General features: G+C 43.3%; 1 protein-coding gene across 1 annotated transcript; it reads left to right on the plus strand.

The window, feature by feature from the left end:
- The first annotated feature begins 543 nt into the window (after positions 1-543).
- SAMM50 (SAMM50 sorting and assembly machinery component) lies at positions 544-17753 on the plus strand. The gene is made up of 15 exons (XM_074825590.1): positions 544-690; positions 2853-2963; positions 4411-4512; positions 5362-5449; positions 6490-6596; positions 8499-8629; positions 8839-8926; positions 9470-9598; positions 10302-10373; positions 11459-11545; positions 13825-13895; positions 14692-14759; positions 15594-15740; positions 16622-16763; positions 17542-17753. Exons 1-15 carry the CDS (start codon positions 670-672, stop codon positions 17585-17587), a joined length of 1410 nt encoding a protein of 469 aa, XP_074681691.1. The 5' UTR covers positions 544-669; the 3' UTR covers positions 17588-17753.
- The last annotated feature ends 506 nt before the right edge of the window (positions 17754-18259 follow it).

Raw genomic sequence — 18259 nt, forward strand, 5'->3', positions numbered from 1 at the left:
TTTCGTTGGACCTTAGAAGATTTAATGGTTGTGTCTTTTTTTTAAGAGTAGTGATTACGGTGAAGTTGGAGAGATGCTTTTCCGTGCTCCAGCGGGACCTGAAAGCTTAATTAAAATTTACTTTTTTTTTGCAATCCATTAGTTTACAAATAACTTTTTGTATTTAAACAAACCAAAAGCTGTTACTCTGGTCTGGAGGAAGAAAACAACCACTGTCTCCTTGCTTAGTTGGAACTCGGCGGTGTAGCACGGGACAGGTACTAGCGCTAAATAACCGTTTTAAGTCATTTTCAGCCTGAAAACACGAAGTTTTAACGGCACTTGAAGATGACCGGTGACCTGCAGCAACACCCGTCCGGTTCTTGTTACCTGCCCGCCTTAGACGGGAGGCGTTTACTTTTGCTCGCCCGCCTCCGTCAGGGGTTACACCCCAAACCCGATATTATTCGGTTTTTCTTTTTTTCTTTTTTTTTTTTTTTTGAGGCAGTAACTTCCCTCAGCCCCTTCTTCCCGCCTCCCGGAAGGACGTTTGGCCCCGCCTCTTCCTGCTCCTCCAGCCAATGGGAGCCGGGGCGGGGCTGCCTGTCATGGCCGCCCCCGGAGCGCGGCCTTGAGCACCGGCCGTTCCCCTCGGCCCCAGCCCGGCCGCCCCCTCCCCTCGCCGCCGCCATGGGCACGGTGCACGCACGGGTGAGCGCCGCGGGGGGCTCGGGGGGCGGGAAGGGGCCCGGGGGGTGCGACAGCGGCCGCGGCCGGCGCTCGCCCCCGCCCCGGGCCTGGCCCGAAGGTCGCCTCGGCGACCTTCGGGCCAGGCCCGGACCGATGGCGAGCGCCGGCCGCGCGCCTTCGCCGGGCCTGGGACCGGAATCAGGATCGGGCCCTGCGCCCCCCCCGAGGGGCTCCGGGCCGGTAACCGCCGTCCCGCCAGGGGCCTGCGCGGGGCCGGGCCCGGCCCGGCCCGGCTGCTGCCTCCCCTTCCCCTTCCCTTCCTCCCTGGTGGTGGTCGGGGTTGACCTTGGGCTCGGGGAACTGGCAAGAACCAGGCTGGAAAAATGAAAACTGAAAAGAAAAAGAAAAAAAGAAAAGAAAAAGGAAAAAAAAAAGTAAAGAAAAAAAGAAAAAAGGGGGAAAGAAAAAAAGGGAAAGAAAAAAAGGGAGGGGGAAGGGGGGGAAGGAAGGGAAAAAAGGGAGGAATCAAAGGGAGGAAAAAAGGGGAATGGAAAAAAAGTGTTGGGAGGAAAAATCCCGCCAGGAAGCAAAGAGAAACCGCCCCAGAGCTGCAGGTGGAGGGCGAGAAGCGGAGGTTGGGGGTTTGGTGTCGCTGGGGGGATCCGCGTGGAAAGAGAAATGTCCAACGGCAGCAGCTGGCGGGTGAGGGAGGGACGTGGAGGTTGAAGCGTCCGCTGTGGCAGGACGAGTCGTGGTTATAATGGCAGCAGGAGAAAGTGTGTCTTGACCATCAGAAAATAATGTCCAAGAGCGAGGCTGGGTAGGATCTGAAGTGCTGCGGGAGGTCGGTGAATTCTCCGGGGCCTCGTTAGAGAGAAGCGTCTCTGCGGGTGTAGGGAAGCGGCCGAGGGCTGAGCAGGCTGCTCGGGGGAGCGGAGAGACTGTCAGGGAAACACAGAGCTGGTGGTGCTGCTGGCTGGAAAGCAGAGGAGTTGCTGGGCAAACCCTTTGGTGAAATACCTTGTGAATTTGGCTTAAACTCTTTTCCCCTTAAAGCAACCGTGGGGAGCCTTCGTGGGGGTGTTTAAAACTGTGAGGTGGGTGATGAGGTGTGGTTAATGAGGTGTGGTTAACGAGCAGGGCTGGGGGTGCTCTGGAGGGTACCGGGACCTGTGAGGCTTTTACCTGGTGTTTAATCAGCCTGAGGACCAGCAGCAGGGGCTGTGAAGGCTCCAGATTATCTAATTATTGTGACTAATTCAATTTCTGTTTCAAATCTTTTTCTTGTGTCCTTGGTTTTGTATCCATCTGTAGTATAAACTGATCTATGTTGTTGTCTGGATGCAGAGTCTTTCATGGTTGCCTGAAAATTATTGGGAGTGAGAGAGGGTTCTGGTTTTGTTTAATTTGATTCTGGTATGTAACTGCAGTTTGCTCTTCCAGCCAGACCAGCTGTCCTTAAATGGTGCAGCAAGTACTGAATTAGGAACTTAAGACTAGAAGTAGATTTACTGAGTTACCCAATCCCGACCTCTGCTTTGGCAGGCAACCCTCTGCTCACTCGAGCTTGAATCCATCCTCTTCTGACAAGCCTTATTTTAGGGCTCTTTCAGGGAGCATACAGCAAGTCGTGCTGTGCTGGAACCCCGTTTGATAAAACATTCCCCTCTGGCGGACAGGCCCCGAGGCTCTTGCCCATTACTTGGAAGGTTACTTTTAAAAGAAAGAGGAACATATGAAAGCATATAAATATAGGCAAAGCGAAGTAACGTGCGGAAAACACCCTTTTGTTTTAAATTGTTCAACATTCATACTCCTCTCCCTCCCAAAAACCCAAATGAAGTAGCGACACCCTGATTTTTTAGATTTTTTTTTTTAAGAGGGTAGAATTCATCTTTAACACAGGAAGCATTCCTTAAATATCAGGTTATTTTTGGGAGAGTGCAGAGTATTTTTGAGAAATCGGCCAACATGGAGGGTGTTCAGCTTTCATTAGAATTCCGGCAAGCAGGTAAGTAACAAATGTGCTGATAATTCTCCTCATTTTAGTTCTTCAGTTTTGCTTTTTTCCCCTTGGGATCTGGTGAGCGCAGTGTCCACAGCCATAGTCACTTTCCTTTGCAAAAGGCAGAAATCACGAAGCCACACACCGCGTTCAACGCTGTTTTCTTCTACGCTTCCAGAGTTTGGAGCCTCTGCCAACGGGTGGGCCGGACTTTGGTGCCTTGGGAGAGGAAGCTGAGCTGGTTGAAGTTGAACCTGAGGCCAAGCAGGAAATTCTCGAAAACAAAGATGTAAGTACCTGCACAACGTGCTGATGTTTTTCTGAAGAGAAATGTCTTGCCACCCTTGCTTGATTGTTTTCCTAAGGGAACTCTCTAAGCTGTGGGTTGAGATGTGAAGGAATTGAATTCCATACTGTGAATTTAATCTGGTGTTGTCGAGTTCCTGTTCTTTTTTTCCCTGCTGCAGGAGTTGTTATTAAATTCAGTTTGGAGCTGGTAGAGCTGTTTGCAGGTGCTGCTTTCCCCTCTCTCATCAGAGGTTACTGCTCTGCAGCACTGCTTAGGAGCAAACCCAGCAACGGTCCTTAATCTGCGGGAGGGTGCGGTGCAGCCGCCTTAGGGTGAAGTGCCACCACGTGGATGATGTTGCTAACCTCAGCGGAGGATGGGAACTTTTTTTTAAAAAAAAGTATTTCACATGTAAGAGCATGTCTGTCGTGGCCCGGAATATGTTCAGCTGTGCTAGAAGGGTGAGATACCCTGCATTATCTTAATTTTCATGAAAATTTTCCTTATGCTGTTCAGAGTCATCCTCACTAGAAGCTTGGTAACAGCATTTGGTTTTTATGTAGTTCATTATGTATGAACGAAATAAAATAACTTCTGACCGGGTTTTTTAAGCAGTTTGCAGCAATGCTAAGTTGCTCTTACTCTGCTGTTTTATTATATGCGAATACATGAAACATTTGCAGATTTCTTTTTTTTTTTTGGACGCTTACCCCTAAAACTATAATACACTGAAAAGGTTGGAAAAACAAGGGAAATACAATCGCTGTAGTTAATTTGCACCAGCTAACCTGGAACGGGTTGTGATTTTTAAGATGAAATTACCTCAGATGATTTCCCAGAATCATCTCGGTTGGAAAAGACCTTGAAGATCACCCGTCCAACCATGAACCTCACGTTTGTAACAAGATGAATGATTTTAAGAAAACATAAAACCTCACAATGGTAGTGATGTTAATATGCATTTTAAACTACAGTGCTCTGGTAACAGTAATCATTTCAATAGTTACAGTTTAAATATTTATGGCTTGTAAGTGTTTGTTTTTTCTTTTAACTCTTTGCTTATGTGTAGCTGAGACAAGATACAGCTGAACTAGGACTGATTGATGACGTGTTTTCTCTTACATGTCTTAACGCTTCAGTGTGATTTCTGCAGTGATTTATTTGTCTGTACAACACTTATGGCCAAAATCTCAGCTGCAGTCTCTTACTGTCGCTTCTGCTACAACCAACTTTGGTGTCAGAGTTTTCTTTAATTTTCGTGTTAAGGGAACAACTTTCCAGAATTGTAGATAGCACTGTTACCTGATAATGTAGGTCAGCAGTAATTAGCCCAGGGATCTTCAGGGTTTTTCACTCGGACAGTGATATTTTTGTCTGCACTGGTGATCTTCGGGCTCATTATTAGATGCAAATTCAGTATTTGTGTTTAAACATCTGTTCTGTTCAGGTGGTGGTCCAGCACGTGCACTTCGAGGGACTGGGAAGGACCAAAGATGACATTATCATGTATGAAATCTCTGATGTTTTCAAGGCTAAAAATCTCATTGATGTAAGTACTGCAGTGACTATCACACCTACTGTTTAAAAATTCAGGTTTCGATTTTCTCTTTTTCCTGCTTTGGGCTGCTCCCTTCAGACAGGGGGCAACTCTGACAAGTTTTGTGATGATTCTGATCTTGTGGTACGGAAGCCAAGCTGAAATATGAAATACTGGCAGATACTGTGTTTTCTGATGTGTTCAGCTCAAAGATGTTGTGCGATGGCAAACAGTACTCCGAGATATTTTTTCAGCTTCAATTTTACCATCTGAGAATTGCTGAACTGTGTAGGTGACACTTTCAGTTATTTTGCTTAAGATAAACGACTGGATCTCAGCACAGATGACTCCACAGAGATCAGAGTGTGAGTTAGGCTGCTTGTCCTTGTGCTTTTAAGTGGCGATTCTTTCTGGAGCATGGCTGGCAATTAGACCTGTAAATTGGCCTAAATTTAAACCAATTAGGGTGTTTGGGTTTTTTGCCAAAAGCATGTGCCCCGTAAATAGGTGCACAAGCTTTAACTGTGGAAACCTATTTGACTGATAGGTTTAATATTATAACAATAGGGAAGCAAAAAGAGGTAGGAACTGAGCTGGGTGCTCAGGTTTGGGGTTTTTTTTTTTTACAGATTCAAGTGTTGAAGTGGTTGTGATCTCCTTTGAAGGCTCATATATGTGTCTTTGTATACAACATCCGTGAATATTTTGTGACTTAGCTGCATTTTAACTATTTTATCCTAGTTATTTTTTGGTAACCTGAAAGACTCCAATGGACTGGATGATCTTTGGAGGTTCCTTCCAACCCAAACTCTTTTATTATTCCACAATTCAATGACTGAGCTACTTAATCTCATCCTGTAGGTGATGAGAAAATCTCATGAAGCTCGTGAAAAGCTGCTTCGTCTGGGAATCTTTAGACAGGTCGAGGTTCTGATTGACACCTGTCAAGGTATGTATTGCCTCATTAATCCTCACCTTTTTTCTCATGCACACACAGACATGTGTATATTTCCCCGTGTAATAGGGTGGATGTTTTCTGTGTCTGTAACTTACTCTCTCATATACCTTTATATATTTTAGATACTCATGTAGATGTGCTATAGAGATATATATATGAATGTATGTGTCTACATCCATTACCCTTGTGAAAAGGAGGTATATAAACATTACTCATATATGCAAAAATGGGTGCATTTCCAGCACTGAAATAATGACAGTGCACATCCCTTAATCAGGAGTTTCAGAGGAGCACTTGAGGAAAAGCTTGAAAACGTGTCCTGTACTTCCATCTATTACACATCACAGAACCAGCATCGTATCAGCACACCCTTGGTGCTTAAGGCAATACTAGTCATTGTGTCAGTGCTTGGGATTAAAAATTGGCTCATAGTGTTTGTGGGGCAGGTGAGCATGTGTGGGTTTCACAGGAAGGTTCCGTGGACTTTCCTGTGGTGGCTTCCAAAGCCCCTGCAGCAGAACGGTGTGGGATTGGGAAGGAAACGCAGTGCAGCCCCCCTGGTTGCTGTCCCCTGGGCTTCAGGCAGAATCAGGGGCCCTTGACGGCTGGGTTTTGGAGCTGCTGCCCTAGCCAGAGCCCCGAGGGACTGGGACTGGGGTGGTTTCTGTCCTTCAGCTGGGAGCTCTGCCCTAGTGACAGTGTTCTTCTTGCCCTTTCTGGACCACTTTGTTTTCTTGTTATTCTAATGTCAGAATCTGTGTATGTCCTTGGGTTTATAGGTAACAAACAAATGTTACTATTTCACAATTAAACTAACATGTTGATGATTAAAGCCCGTTGTGCTAGGATTGAGCCAAATTCTGCACCTCATATCCAAACACCATCTTTTTTCTTGAGCCATTTTAATTTGTAATGCAGACTTTGATTATCATTTAATTCAACCAGTTTTCAAATAATTCAAGTCATCTTCTGTCTTCATTTTTTTAATAGGTCTTTAGAGATAACATACGTTTGTTTGGTCGTTGATGCAGGAGATGATGCCCTTCCAAACGGTTTAGATGTCACCTTTGAGGTAACAGAATTGAGAAGACTAACTGGAAGCTATAACACTATGGTTGGCAACAATGAAGGCAGTATGGTATGGATTATTTCAAATAATTATTTATCCCTTTTGATATTCTTCTTACTTTCATGTTTCAAACCTAGGAAGGAGTTTGGTGATCCAAGCTAAATTATTTTCTTGATCCGGCTTTACTAAGGCTTTGCCAGACCTTTGTCTCTACAGAGGCTTTGTATTAGTCAGGCTTTCATTCAGCAAAAGCCTGTTTTGGGCATTTAGGGAAAAATGAGCTTCCAACTCAGGGTGTTAATTTTTTAATTCTTAAGATGACTTAAGTAATTTCTTGATAATATTTAAGATGCTTTATCTACTGGAGAGATGAATAAGGAACTTGGCGTTTTGTTTCTATGAGATGTATTTAAAGTGTCCTTGATTTTCACTATTTTAGCCCGGTACCAGTTATTCCAGGCTGCAAAATGTAAGGTTTTCCAGAACCATACAAACTGTGGAACTTGTTTCCATTTGATTCGATTTAAGGATGCATCAGATTAGAACGTTGTGTGAAAAATATTTACCGATTGACACAAAAAGTAACAGCCGTGGTGGTGTTCTGTCTGTGTCCTTGTAAGGGGAGTGCTGGGGTGAGTTGATTGTGCTTTCAGGCGCTCGTTTCTGCGCCCACTCTGCCTTCTCGTGTGCACCGTGCAGCTCTGCCTGGGGCTGCTGGATAAGCCGGATCAAGGGACTCATCCTTTTCTTCTTAGGGGTATTTTTAACCCAGATAAGATACTGCATGACTCAGGTACTGGTGTTTTGCGAGCGCAGGCAGTTACTGAGAGCTGCGTGTGCGGCTCTCTGCTGGGAGCGGCGTCCAGGGTGCCTGGCCTGAATCAAACCGGTGAGGAATCCTACCCGCTGGTTCTAGAGCGTCTGAAAACAGGCTGAAAGTTACTGTGGTTCCTCTTTTTGTACTCAGCTTCCCCCTCTATTTGATTTTAATTTGTTACAGAGAAGCGAAACATCTCAGTGATAAAAAAGCATGACTTGTGTACACTGGTGTGGGCAGCAGAGGTTATGTTTCCGTAAGAGTTAGATAGATTTGACATTTATTCTAATCCCACAGATTCATCTGAAGTCTATAGATCTGGCATTTCAGCCTTAGAGCCCTTTGGATTAGTGGTATCTGGTTGGCTGGATGATTGCACAGTAGCCATCATCACAAAGTTCAGGTGACTGACTTGCGTCCCACAGCTGTGCGAGGAAGGCAGGCAGGATTCGGCAGGCTCTTCGTGTTCTTTTAAAATAGGCCACGCAACAGGAGAGCAGCCCTGGGAGCGTCTGTGCGCGGAGGAAACCCGCTCCATCCTTGCTGCCAGAGGGCCAAGAGCTGCCAAAGGGTTACAGGGAGTTTGTCTCAGAACAGTCAAAAGTGTTCAACGAGTTTCTGGAGAATTGTAGTGGTAACGCTGTGCTGCTGTCAGGACTGATGGCAAAAGCCTCTGGTCACTCGAAACAGAAATAAGAGGGAGTGGCTCTGTAGTGATAGTTTTCCTTATCGCTGGGTTCCGACAAGCCCTGCCTGAGAAGGAGCTTTCCTGATGATCAGCTGGCAAGTCTGCAGTGGCAGAGCAGCTGCTTATTACGCCAGAGACTTACTCTCCTGGGCTGTGGGACTGGCTGGGAGATTTTGTCTGAAATAACAGCAGTACTGATGATACAGTGAGAATGCAGATTAAGTCAGCAGCTACTGGACAGCAATAAAAATTGGGTGATTAACTGTAACTGGTGCTAATGTGATGGCTTTTGCTGCCAGCGCACAGAGAAACCTGACTTTAAATTAAAGCACATTCAGTTACAACTCTTTTTAATGTCTTTGTTTCTCATTCTCACGGTAGATGTGTTTGTCTTCAACATACGATTCAGATGCACAACAGCAAGATGTATGAAATGTGGGTGGTTTTTTTTTTTTATTTTTCGTAGGTACTTGGCCTGAAATTCCCAAATCTCTTTGGACGTGCAGAGAAGGTAACCTTCCAGTTCTCCTACGGAACAAAGGAAACTTCATATGGCCTGTCGTTCTTCAAACCACAGCCTGGCAAGTTTGAAAGAAAGTAGGGGATGCATTTTTGAGTACTTTTTTTGGTGCAGGAATGTAAAACAATGAGTAACATCTTTCATTGAATAATAATTCAATGTATTCCTTTGCTGAGGGTCTGTTAATAATGTAGCAGAGCTGGTTTCTTAAGTTTTTGTGATAATTTAAAACTCCACTTGCTTAAATAGTTTCACTTCCACACCTGCCAGTAACGTTGTGTTTCAGTTTTTCAGTTAACCTGTATAAAGTAACGGGGCAGTTCCCTTGGAGCTCTCTTCGGGAAACTGATAGAGGAATATCAACAGAATTTAACGTAAGTGTAGCACAAGTGTCTGTGGAGCACATGCTTCATTTACACTGAATTCAGGTCACAGCTGGCGTTCACAAATGTTGGCTTTACTTTTGTAATGATTGAAACATGTGTGCCCAGGGCTGACTGTCATTATCTGAAAGAGGTCAACAATTTTAGAATGACGGGTAATACACCTTAGTGGTTTTCTTAGAATTCAATCCTATTTTGGCCATGTAAAAATACCAATATGTTTTTTTCCAAATTTTTAATGTTTAAAGCATCGTTTCAGAGAGGCAGCTGGTTGCCCAGCTCACTGTACCAGCCCAGTTTGAGATGTTTTTCATTTGGGATGGATTCAGTAGTGCACACCTGCTTGAAGGAACACTTGGCTGGAGCAGAATTAACGTGACTCTGAAATGGAAAAGGGTTTCTCTCTGATCCAGGAAGTTTGGAAAGAAAAAGCATAGACTCATGTATAAATAAAGTTTAGAGAGAAAGACTTTTCAGGGAAATGTTTTAATTTTGTAGCAGAATTTTTTTCATGTCTTAATTCTTTATTTGTAGTTTCCAGTCTGGAAGACCAATCACACACTGAAGTGGGAGGGTGTGTGGAGAGAGCTTGGCTGCCTTGCTAGAACAGCGTCCTTTTCCGTTCGAGAAGAAAGCGGACACTCTCTTAAATCTTCTCTCTCTGTAAGGCTTTTTCCTGATAATTCTCAAAAACACATTATTTTGAGTCATCTAATACTTCGGAATGATACCAAAGCAGCTTTTTGCCTTAGTAGGTAGGGTGTTTTACTTCAGAGCTCTCTTGCTGTGTGTGGTTGTGCAGGCAGAGTCAGCCAGGAGGTCCAAGAGAAGACATTTCCCTGGCTGAGTGTTGTGTTCTGGCTGTCACACGGGCTGGCTGCTTCTTTCTGCAGGGCCTCCCTCCGCCTCCTCTGCCATCTCCTTCTGCAGAATTGTCTTGTAGGAGACAGGATCAGTACATTTCCTCATCCTACATTGTCGTGCCCTTTCTAAATATTCTTTCCTCTAGCAGTTTTTGGTCACTTGCCATCTTTAACGTGTCACTTACAAACTGGAGGAGATAAACTATTTGCAGGTGACAGTCACAGAATTGGTGATTTACCCTGGGGCGTTGTTGCTGCTGTATTCTGTCCTGGTGTGTACCATGGCCAAAAGGTACAACTGTGTGCATTTCCCGTGGCCTCTGAATTCAAAACTAAGGGAGTCTGTAGGTGTGTTGTTCTCAAACCCATGAAGCTACACTGGCCTTAGCTGGAACAGGGGTTGTCTTCCACTGTTTGCGCAGGTTTTGAAGGAAAATGATAGTGTCACTCTGTGATAGTCAACAAATACAGGAACCTAAACATAATTTTTTGATTCTTTTTAGCATGCCATGGTAATTGATTCCCGGAACTCCTCAATCTTGCCAAGACGAGGTGCTTTGCTGAAAATTAATCAGGTAATATTAAATCACTTATGCTATTATTGGGTTTTATTGGTGCGTTTGAGTAAGTCTTAATTTATCTAATTGATGTTCCTGTTAAAAATGTCTAAAGTTAGAGACCAATTGTAAAATGGCTAGGATACAGTGATGGCCAGTGTTTACTTTTTATCTTTACAGTGTGTGCCCTTTAAAAATCATTAAACCTTTTTTATTTTATTTTCATTTGTATACCATTGGTCAGACAGCACAGCCATTTTATCTCCCCGTTAGCATTAAATTATTAGCTGAGATTCATCATCCCTGGCAGTATTTACTCTACACTTTACAGTAGGTATTAGTCCTTGTTTCCTAACACGGCCATGTAGGATTACCAGACTGTGGTCCCGTTGCTGCTTACAAAGTTTGTAAGTCTTAAAAATGAAAGACTGGGTAAAAATACCTCTCAAAAGGCATACTCATGTATCATTTTGACCCAGAAAATGGTTTTCGCTCTTGTTACTGTCAGAGCTTTTAGGAAAGCTGGCTCTTCTGCTGTATGGGTTGGTACTTCAGAAGCATTAACCTCTGCAGTGCTTTAGGAGCAGATTGCTTTGAGATGCCATTGAAATCAGAAGTGCTGCTGTTCCTGTCAGCTGCAGTGAACTGTTCTGTTTCTGAGTGAGAGTGGTGGTTATAATTCAGGGTTTAGTTAACGTATCATTGGTTAGATGCTGCCTCTGACACTGATTCAGACACTTCACTTGTCATTTTTGACTTGCCCTGCTGTACTGTGTTGTGAAATCTTCTCCGGTCTAGGTAAATACAGTGAGAGTTTTGATTTTGGGTGCAGAATTTTCCAGCTCCGTTCTGTTTTGCTGTCATTTACAAAATGGCTCAGAAAGCAATACCTTGGTTTCATATTGGAGGAGAAGAATGCAGCTCATTGTTCTGAGGGTCATGCATGACTGTTCACTGGTCCAAAACTCAGTTGTGTCTCTGTACCAGCGATTCTGTCTTCCTCGTACAGAAAACTCTGCTTACGCTGATGCAGACGCGATGAACTTGTAGAGGGAAGAAGTGTGTAATACCCGTTACAACTGTCATAACTTCTGTCTTTGCAGGAGCTGGCTGGCTATACAGGCGGGGACGTGAGCTTTCTAAAAGAGGATTTTGAATTTCAGTTGAATAAGCAACTTATCTGGGATTCGGTAATTTTTTTGAAAGATATTTTAGTAATTGCTCTGAGTTAGCAGATGAGGTTATTGGTTCCATTTCTTACAGTTTTTCACCATGGATTAGAGAAATATGGAAGTGAAAGATGGATGGTGTAGGTACCTTGATTTGTTTTTTTGAAAGTGGTATCTTGAGTTAGTTTTTTGAAATTGAAATACTCTATTTTTCACCTGATGTTCCAGCCATGTACAGTCACTTGAGAAGTGGGCATTTTGGAAAGAACAGCTTGTTTGACAGTTAACCACATGAACTATTTTCCTTTCAGCAGTAACGTTGAGCATGTCTGTTCTTTGGGATCTTTCTTAAGAGTGATTTTTCAAAAACTTATTGCAGGCTTTGTTCTGTCTCTTTCACCTGCTTATGAATATTCTGCCTAATCTTGGTTTAGTTTTGTCGTTATAAATTATGAATATATGACTACTAATTTCAGTATCATAGCATGTAATTATTTCCTCTATGTAAAATTATTGGGAAAGAATGGGAAGACTGATTTCATTACAGCGCTAAGCTTGCACTACAATGTTTTGTTCACAATGAACAATTTAAGTTCCAATAAGACAGACACGTGGTGCCGTGAGCAGTTCAGGTGAGACCCCAGTCTGCCAGAACACATCACCAGTTTTATGGTGTGCTGTCCACATCAGTGCTTTGCTTTGGAGTCACGGGGGGGTTTTGAAACAAATTCCTGTACCATCATCCCTGACAGTCTTGGTTTGGTTGGCAGAGCAGTTCTTGCTTATACCAACCAGACTGCTTTCAGAGGACATGACACTGGAAAACTCCACTCCAGGTTCATGTTTAATGAACTTCAGCTTCTTACGAGAACATAGAGATCTTAATTTTCAGGCAGTTTCAACAGCCTAGACCTAGTATTAGGTGGAAATAGTTTTTTTTCTGTTCAGTGGAATAAGAATGTCAATATATCCTAGACATATTTCTGTCTGTATTTAGAAAGAAGTTCTTTATCACATGGAGATGCTGCAGGAGGTTCTTGTCTCACAGCTGAATGGGGAATTAAGCAGCAACTTCCATTATGAAGATTTAAAAATCAGAGGTTACAATAATTTGCATCCCAACATACTAAAACCAAAATGCGCTGAGAAGATCTCTGCCTCTTGATAGCTTTTGAGGAAGGACGGGAGCAATGAGGAGGTTCTAGGAGACTAGAAGAATGTTAGCATTATGCCAGCAGTGCCAGCTGAAAACAGCTCCAGGCGACTCCCGCAGTGCAGAAACTCACAAAGTGGTGCTGAGGCTCTGCCGGGCTGCGCTCTCATGCTTTTGTTCTGAGGCGACTCAGTGCACTGAGGTTCTGGGGTGAGACCAGCGAGGCCGATGCAGAAGGGCTTTGTGAGGCTATTTGCTGTACCCCTTTCCTCTTACATCATTACATTTGCACCTTCCCTGTGGTGGAAGAAAAGGCATTGCCTGATGAGTGCACTGCTAATCTTACATTTATTTGGCTGAAAGACAGCGTGTTCTCCTAGGAGGTAATTTAATGGCTTCATGGCTACACCAGGAGGACTTTGCTCGCTCCCCTGCCCACTGCCGTGCCCACGCTGTGAGGGGCAGTGGAGCGTGTCCCATCACGTACTCCACATCACTTCATGCCACCTGTGGTTCACGGGGTGGGCCTGCGTGCAGCTGGCTTCTGCACAGGCTGTGTATTGACCACAGGTCTCACCAGCGGGCAGGAGGACTTCTACTTGGTACACAGGCAGCAAGTAAATTATCAACTGTATTTATTACAGTGATTTGGCGCCCAAGAATTACTGTATAGTAATGCTGTATGTGTATTTGAAGTCAATTTAGTGAGTTGCAGAAGGTGGTTTCATTTAATTATAAGGCTAGTTTACAGACAGGTGATAATTGTACATTTTTGGTAGCTATTTGCTGGACTTGGCCCCCTACGGGTTTAAAATTGCCAGGAGTAAATTATGTCAGCAGTGTTGTCTTACTTCAGGACATGACAATTCATAAGAAAATAGGAGCTGGATGAGTGTTCCCTTTAGCTATTGTAAGAGCAGCCCTTGGTTCAGATGTGCTGGAGACTTTCTCAGATGTAGCACTGCAGAAAAGAAAGAGGGCAGCAGTGATCAAGAGTTCGCTGCAAACACTGATGGCGTGATGCTCGTGCAGCTTTGTCAGACTGGTGGGAGCTCTGCCTCTTGCTGAGCGATGAAATGTTACTAATACTTCTTTTAGGGAAATTAAGTCATACGTATTAATAAACAACTTCTTTTTGTCTCCAAAGGTTGTTTCAGCATCACTTTGGGGTGGAATGCTGGTACCTATTGGAGACAAGCCATCCAGCATAGCTGATAGGCAAGTTTCTAAAATGTTTCTTGATTTTTTTTTTTTTTTTTTTTTTTTTTTTTTTGCAGTCAACCCAGGTAGTGGATAAAGAAAACTCTAGTAGAAGAGAGAAGCAGTAGTAGTTCTGGTTCTGAGGAGAATAAAATGTTTCTAATTAGATTTAATTGCATGTTAGTGCTCAAGCCATGCCTTCTGTTTTTGATTTTCATATTGGGGTAACATAAGTTCATAACTTGCTGTGTAGTAGCTCTGCCTGCCAGAGTTTACAGTTGCAAAATGGGATTTACCCTCTGCAAAGTTTTGTATCAGGCGTAGGTAACACTGTAGGTATTTCTAGAAGTAAAGCCATTTTGTAACTATGTTGGCTTTTTAGGCATTTTTGCCCTCTAAGACCTGAGTTTAAAGATCACTAGCAGAAACTGTTTGGACTGAAATTTATTTACAATAAATACCAAGTGTCAACTTTGCATGTGATCTAAACTGTGGTATTTCTGTCACGATTGCAACAGACAGAATCAGACAGTACTCTGATTCTTCTTCAGTGCTGGGATCCTTCTGGTTTGATCTTTGTAAGGGATGGCAGACTGATTTTTATTTTTAATACTTTCATTTATTTTTAATTTCTTGCCAAATGCGTCAGGATTTAGATTTAGCTATAATTTCTTTTATTTCTTTAAATACACTTTACTAAACCCGCTACAAAGTTACCTGTAACTCGGAAAAGCAGTGTTAGATGTATGGCTAGATATTTTCAAGTCTGTCTGTTCTAGTGAAGCATCAAATTCAATTTGCCTGTATTCACTAGGTTTTACCTTGGTGGACCAACGAGCGTGCGGGGATTCAGTATGTACAGCATTGGACCCCAGAGCGAAGGTCTGAAACCTCTACATCCCACTCCTCTGACAAGACTGTAAATATTAGCGTGTAACACAGAGTCAGATTCTGTCCTTCAGCTTTGTATAGCTTAAAAATAATCGCACTCGTTCTGCACTTTGGATCTGAGGAGTGTTACGTCTCGATCTGTTGTTGTATATTAGTTCACGATGGACTGAAGCCCGCTAGTTCTTAGTTAAGCCGTAAGCTGATTTTGTAAACCCAGTGTGTGTTCAGACGTGGACACTCCCAGTATGTCACCTCAGTTAGTGAGAAACCTTCAAGCTGAAAAAGTTCCCAGAAGAGGGTTATAGCAACAGTGACGGTAAATCTCTGTGTGATACGTGGAATGTCCTGGTAGCTCAGGGCAGATGAGTCTGGTCAGCCAAGGTGTTTGCAGAGCCAGGAGCTTCCTCGGTTCCGTCCCTTAGTCTGCTGCTGACTCGCCGTTCTAGTGGGTCCCGTATTCAGTATAATTTTAAAGCTAATTGTTGAATTGTATCAATTTCCCATTTTTAAAATGAAGGCAAGTATTTTAGAGGTGGTTGGGAGGTAGTTTTTGATGAACCACAAGTAGGGGTGTGCCTCAGGCTGTTCAGTGAGGGCATGAAGGAAAAGGGCACTTCGCTTCGAAGGTTTAAAGAATTGTGTAAGTGCAGATTTTTTTCCTGGATAGTGGTGAGGTTGGAGAGAGCTAGAAGGAAACGGCCGGGGTTGTAAAGGGTAGAAGCGCACTGTAAAACAACTTAAGGGTGTGTTCTTGTGCCTTTAACAACTGGTTCTTTTAATATATTCCACAGTAAATGCTTTTATTCCAACATTTTACCTAAATAGGTGATTACCTGGGAGGAGAAGCCTACTGGGCTGGAGGCTTGCATCTGTACACCCCTCTGCCTTTCCGGCCGGGCCGCGGAGGCTTTGGAGACCTTTTCCGAACACATTTCTTCCTTAATGCTGGAAACCTCTGCAATCTTAACTATGGTAAGACTCAGTAGAATTGTATAGAACAAAACCTGCTTCTCTCTATGTACAGAACCAAAAAGGAGAGGAGAGCTGTTCTGTGTCTGTTCATCAGAAGTAGATGGTTTACCGAGTATCTTTTGGTGTCAGTCAAAAAGCTGCTGCTATGAACTTGTGTATCTGACAGAGTGCCGGTCATTTTTTCAGCGCTCTACATAAATTCTAGCACAACTTGTAGGAAAGAGAGCTGGGATGGTAAAGCAGTGCCTGTGAACTGAGGGTGTTCACAGAGCGGTGTGGTTGTTGATGAACCTCTCACGCTGTTCTGAAGGGAGATGGGAGGATGATGTTTTAATGGGATTCTAATGTTTACAGGGATGAGCTAAATAAAAAGTTGGTAGCATTAGAGCGTAGATGAGGGAGTGGTAGCTATGTGACTTTTTTTTTCCTCCCATCCCCAACTTTTTTCCAGATCCGTGTCTGTACTAGCGTATGACTTTTCACTGTCTTTTCAGTCAGTGTGGGGATAGAGTGATATTTGATGTCTGCCTCACGTGATGGGAGAGAGGCGGCATCCATACCGGGGGGAGACGCTTTGTGCGCAGCTGAAAAGCAGATTAATCAGCTTTAAAACTAATAGAGACCCACTAAAGACCTTTAAGTCTTTAGTACTCATTTCCGCATTCATGCAGGTAGGTACCCTGTGGTGGGAAATGAAGATCAAGCAGCAGTCCAGCTGAAATCGTAGTAGTTTGAGTCCAAGGTCCTTGGCATTTATGGGAGTTGTGGGTAGTAAATACCTTCTGAATCTGAAGTAGCCTGTCTTCCGGCTCTGCAAATCCCGTCAGCCTCTGACCACCCTGACGCCTGCTTTGATTCTTGTTCTGCTCCTTTGCTTTCAGGCGATGGTCCCAGAGCTCACCTGCAGAAGCTGGCCGAGTGTATCCGCTGGTCTTATGGTGCGGGAGTAGTGCTCCGGCTTGGCAACATCGCTCGATTAGAACTTAACTACTGTTTCCCCATGGGAGTACAGTCTGGTGACAGGTTTGGTTTTTACACCAATTTCTGGTTTTAAAGGTTACTGCATTTCCATCTGGTTTTGTGAGAGACAGTTGCTGCCTTTTGTTTATTCTACGCCAGCGTAGAGATTTTTCTTCACTTGATGCTGCTCTTCCAGCTCGCTGTATTCGTGTTGGTTTCATGGTACTTCTTGGTTTAAGACTTTGTTTCTCAGGCTTCAAAGTTCATCGAGCTCGAGATCAGCTGTGGAAATGTATGAGTAGCTGTGGAGTAGGTTTTATTTCTTTAGGGGAAATGATAACTCAGCTCATGGGATTTTCTTAAGCCTTCCAAAAACAAATGGTTGGATAAATACCAAGTTTAATGTCTTTGCTTGGAAAATGAAAACACGTTTAAGTATAGATAAAGGGAGAACAAATTAATTTGTTAGCAACCAATTATCCTACATCAAGCAAATATAGTACACAATAAAAAAGCTTCAGGGGGCCTGTTCTTGCCTGGGAATGCTGTGTGGGGTACCCTGTATTTCATACAGAAGTTGGATTATGTTTCTACTTGTCGTTCATGTGAAATGTGAATGAATAATAGCAGTTTGAAAATTAGGGGCTTTAATTTGCTAATGCTCCGTACGGATGACAGAGTGGCAAAGCATTTATTTTAAAAAGCCTTTGTCAGCTAAAATCTGAATTGTAGCTTTCCAAAGATTGAAAACCTTGGGAATTTTGGGGATAGGGAGAATTGATTTTAATTTCATCAGTACCCTATATATCACTTACACTGTTTGTTATTTGTTTCTTTTCAGGATATGTGACGGTGTTCAGTTTGGAGCAGGAATTAGATTTCTATAATACAGAAACATTTTACAGAAGTGTATGAAATTGTGCTCTGTAATTGAAATCAAGACTGTAATACAGCTCAATACGGTCTAACTTTTTTCTTGAAATACAGCTACACATCTGAGTGATTTACCTCTCAGACTCCAGAAGAAACTACATTAAAGAATTACGTGCTAAAGCTTCATTGTACCTCTGATTCTTATCAAACGTGGGAAAGCGTTTCTAGTATTCTAGCTGTTTTAACTTACAGCTTTTAGTTCTTAGTTGTTACTTAAAATGTTAGAGGGTTGTGTAGAAGTCAGCTCTTGGATCGGGTTCACGTGGTTGTAGTTGTCGTTGCTGCCCAGCCTTCGCTCTTCCAGCCACAAGTCCCACAAGTGTTGGGATGACCAAGCGTGAGTATGGCTGGAGTGGAAATTAAGGGGGAACAGTTTTTCTCCATCATCAACTTCTGTGAGCAAATGAACCTGAAAAAATTCCGTTGTGCATCAAAAATGGCTTTATACAACCAACGGTTGTCAGTGAACCACAATGCTCTGATTTGAGTGTTTCACTGTTGTAAATCCCCTGTATTTAAATGCCCCCTACAATCTGAATTGCACACTGCAAAAATTAGTCAGCTGTCTAGCACAGTAAATACTGGAATTCAAAAATAACTTTGGAAGGTTCAGGGTCCTCAACTCT

This window comes from Strix aluco, chromosome 5 (assembly GCF_031877795.1).
Source record: "Strix aluco isolate bStrAlu1 chromosome 5, bStrAlu1.hap1, whole genome shotgun sequence".
Classification (NCBI taxonomy): Eukaryota; Metazoa; Chordata; class Aves; order Strigiformes; family Strigidae; genus Strix; species Strix aluco.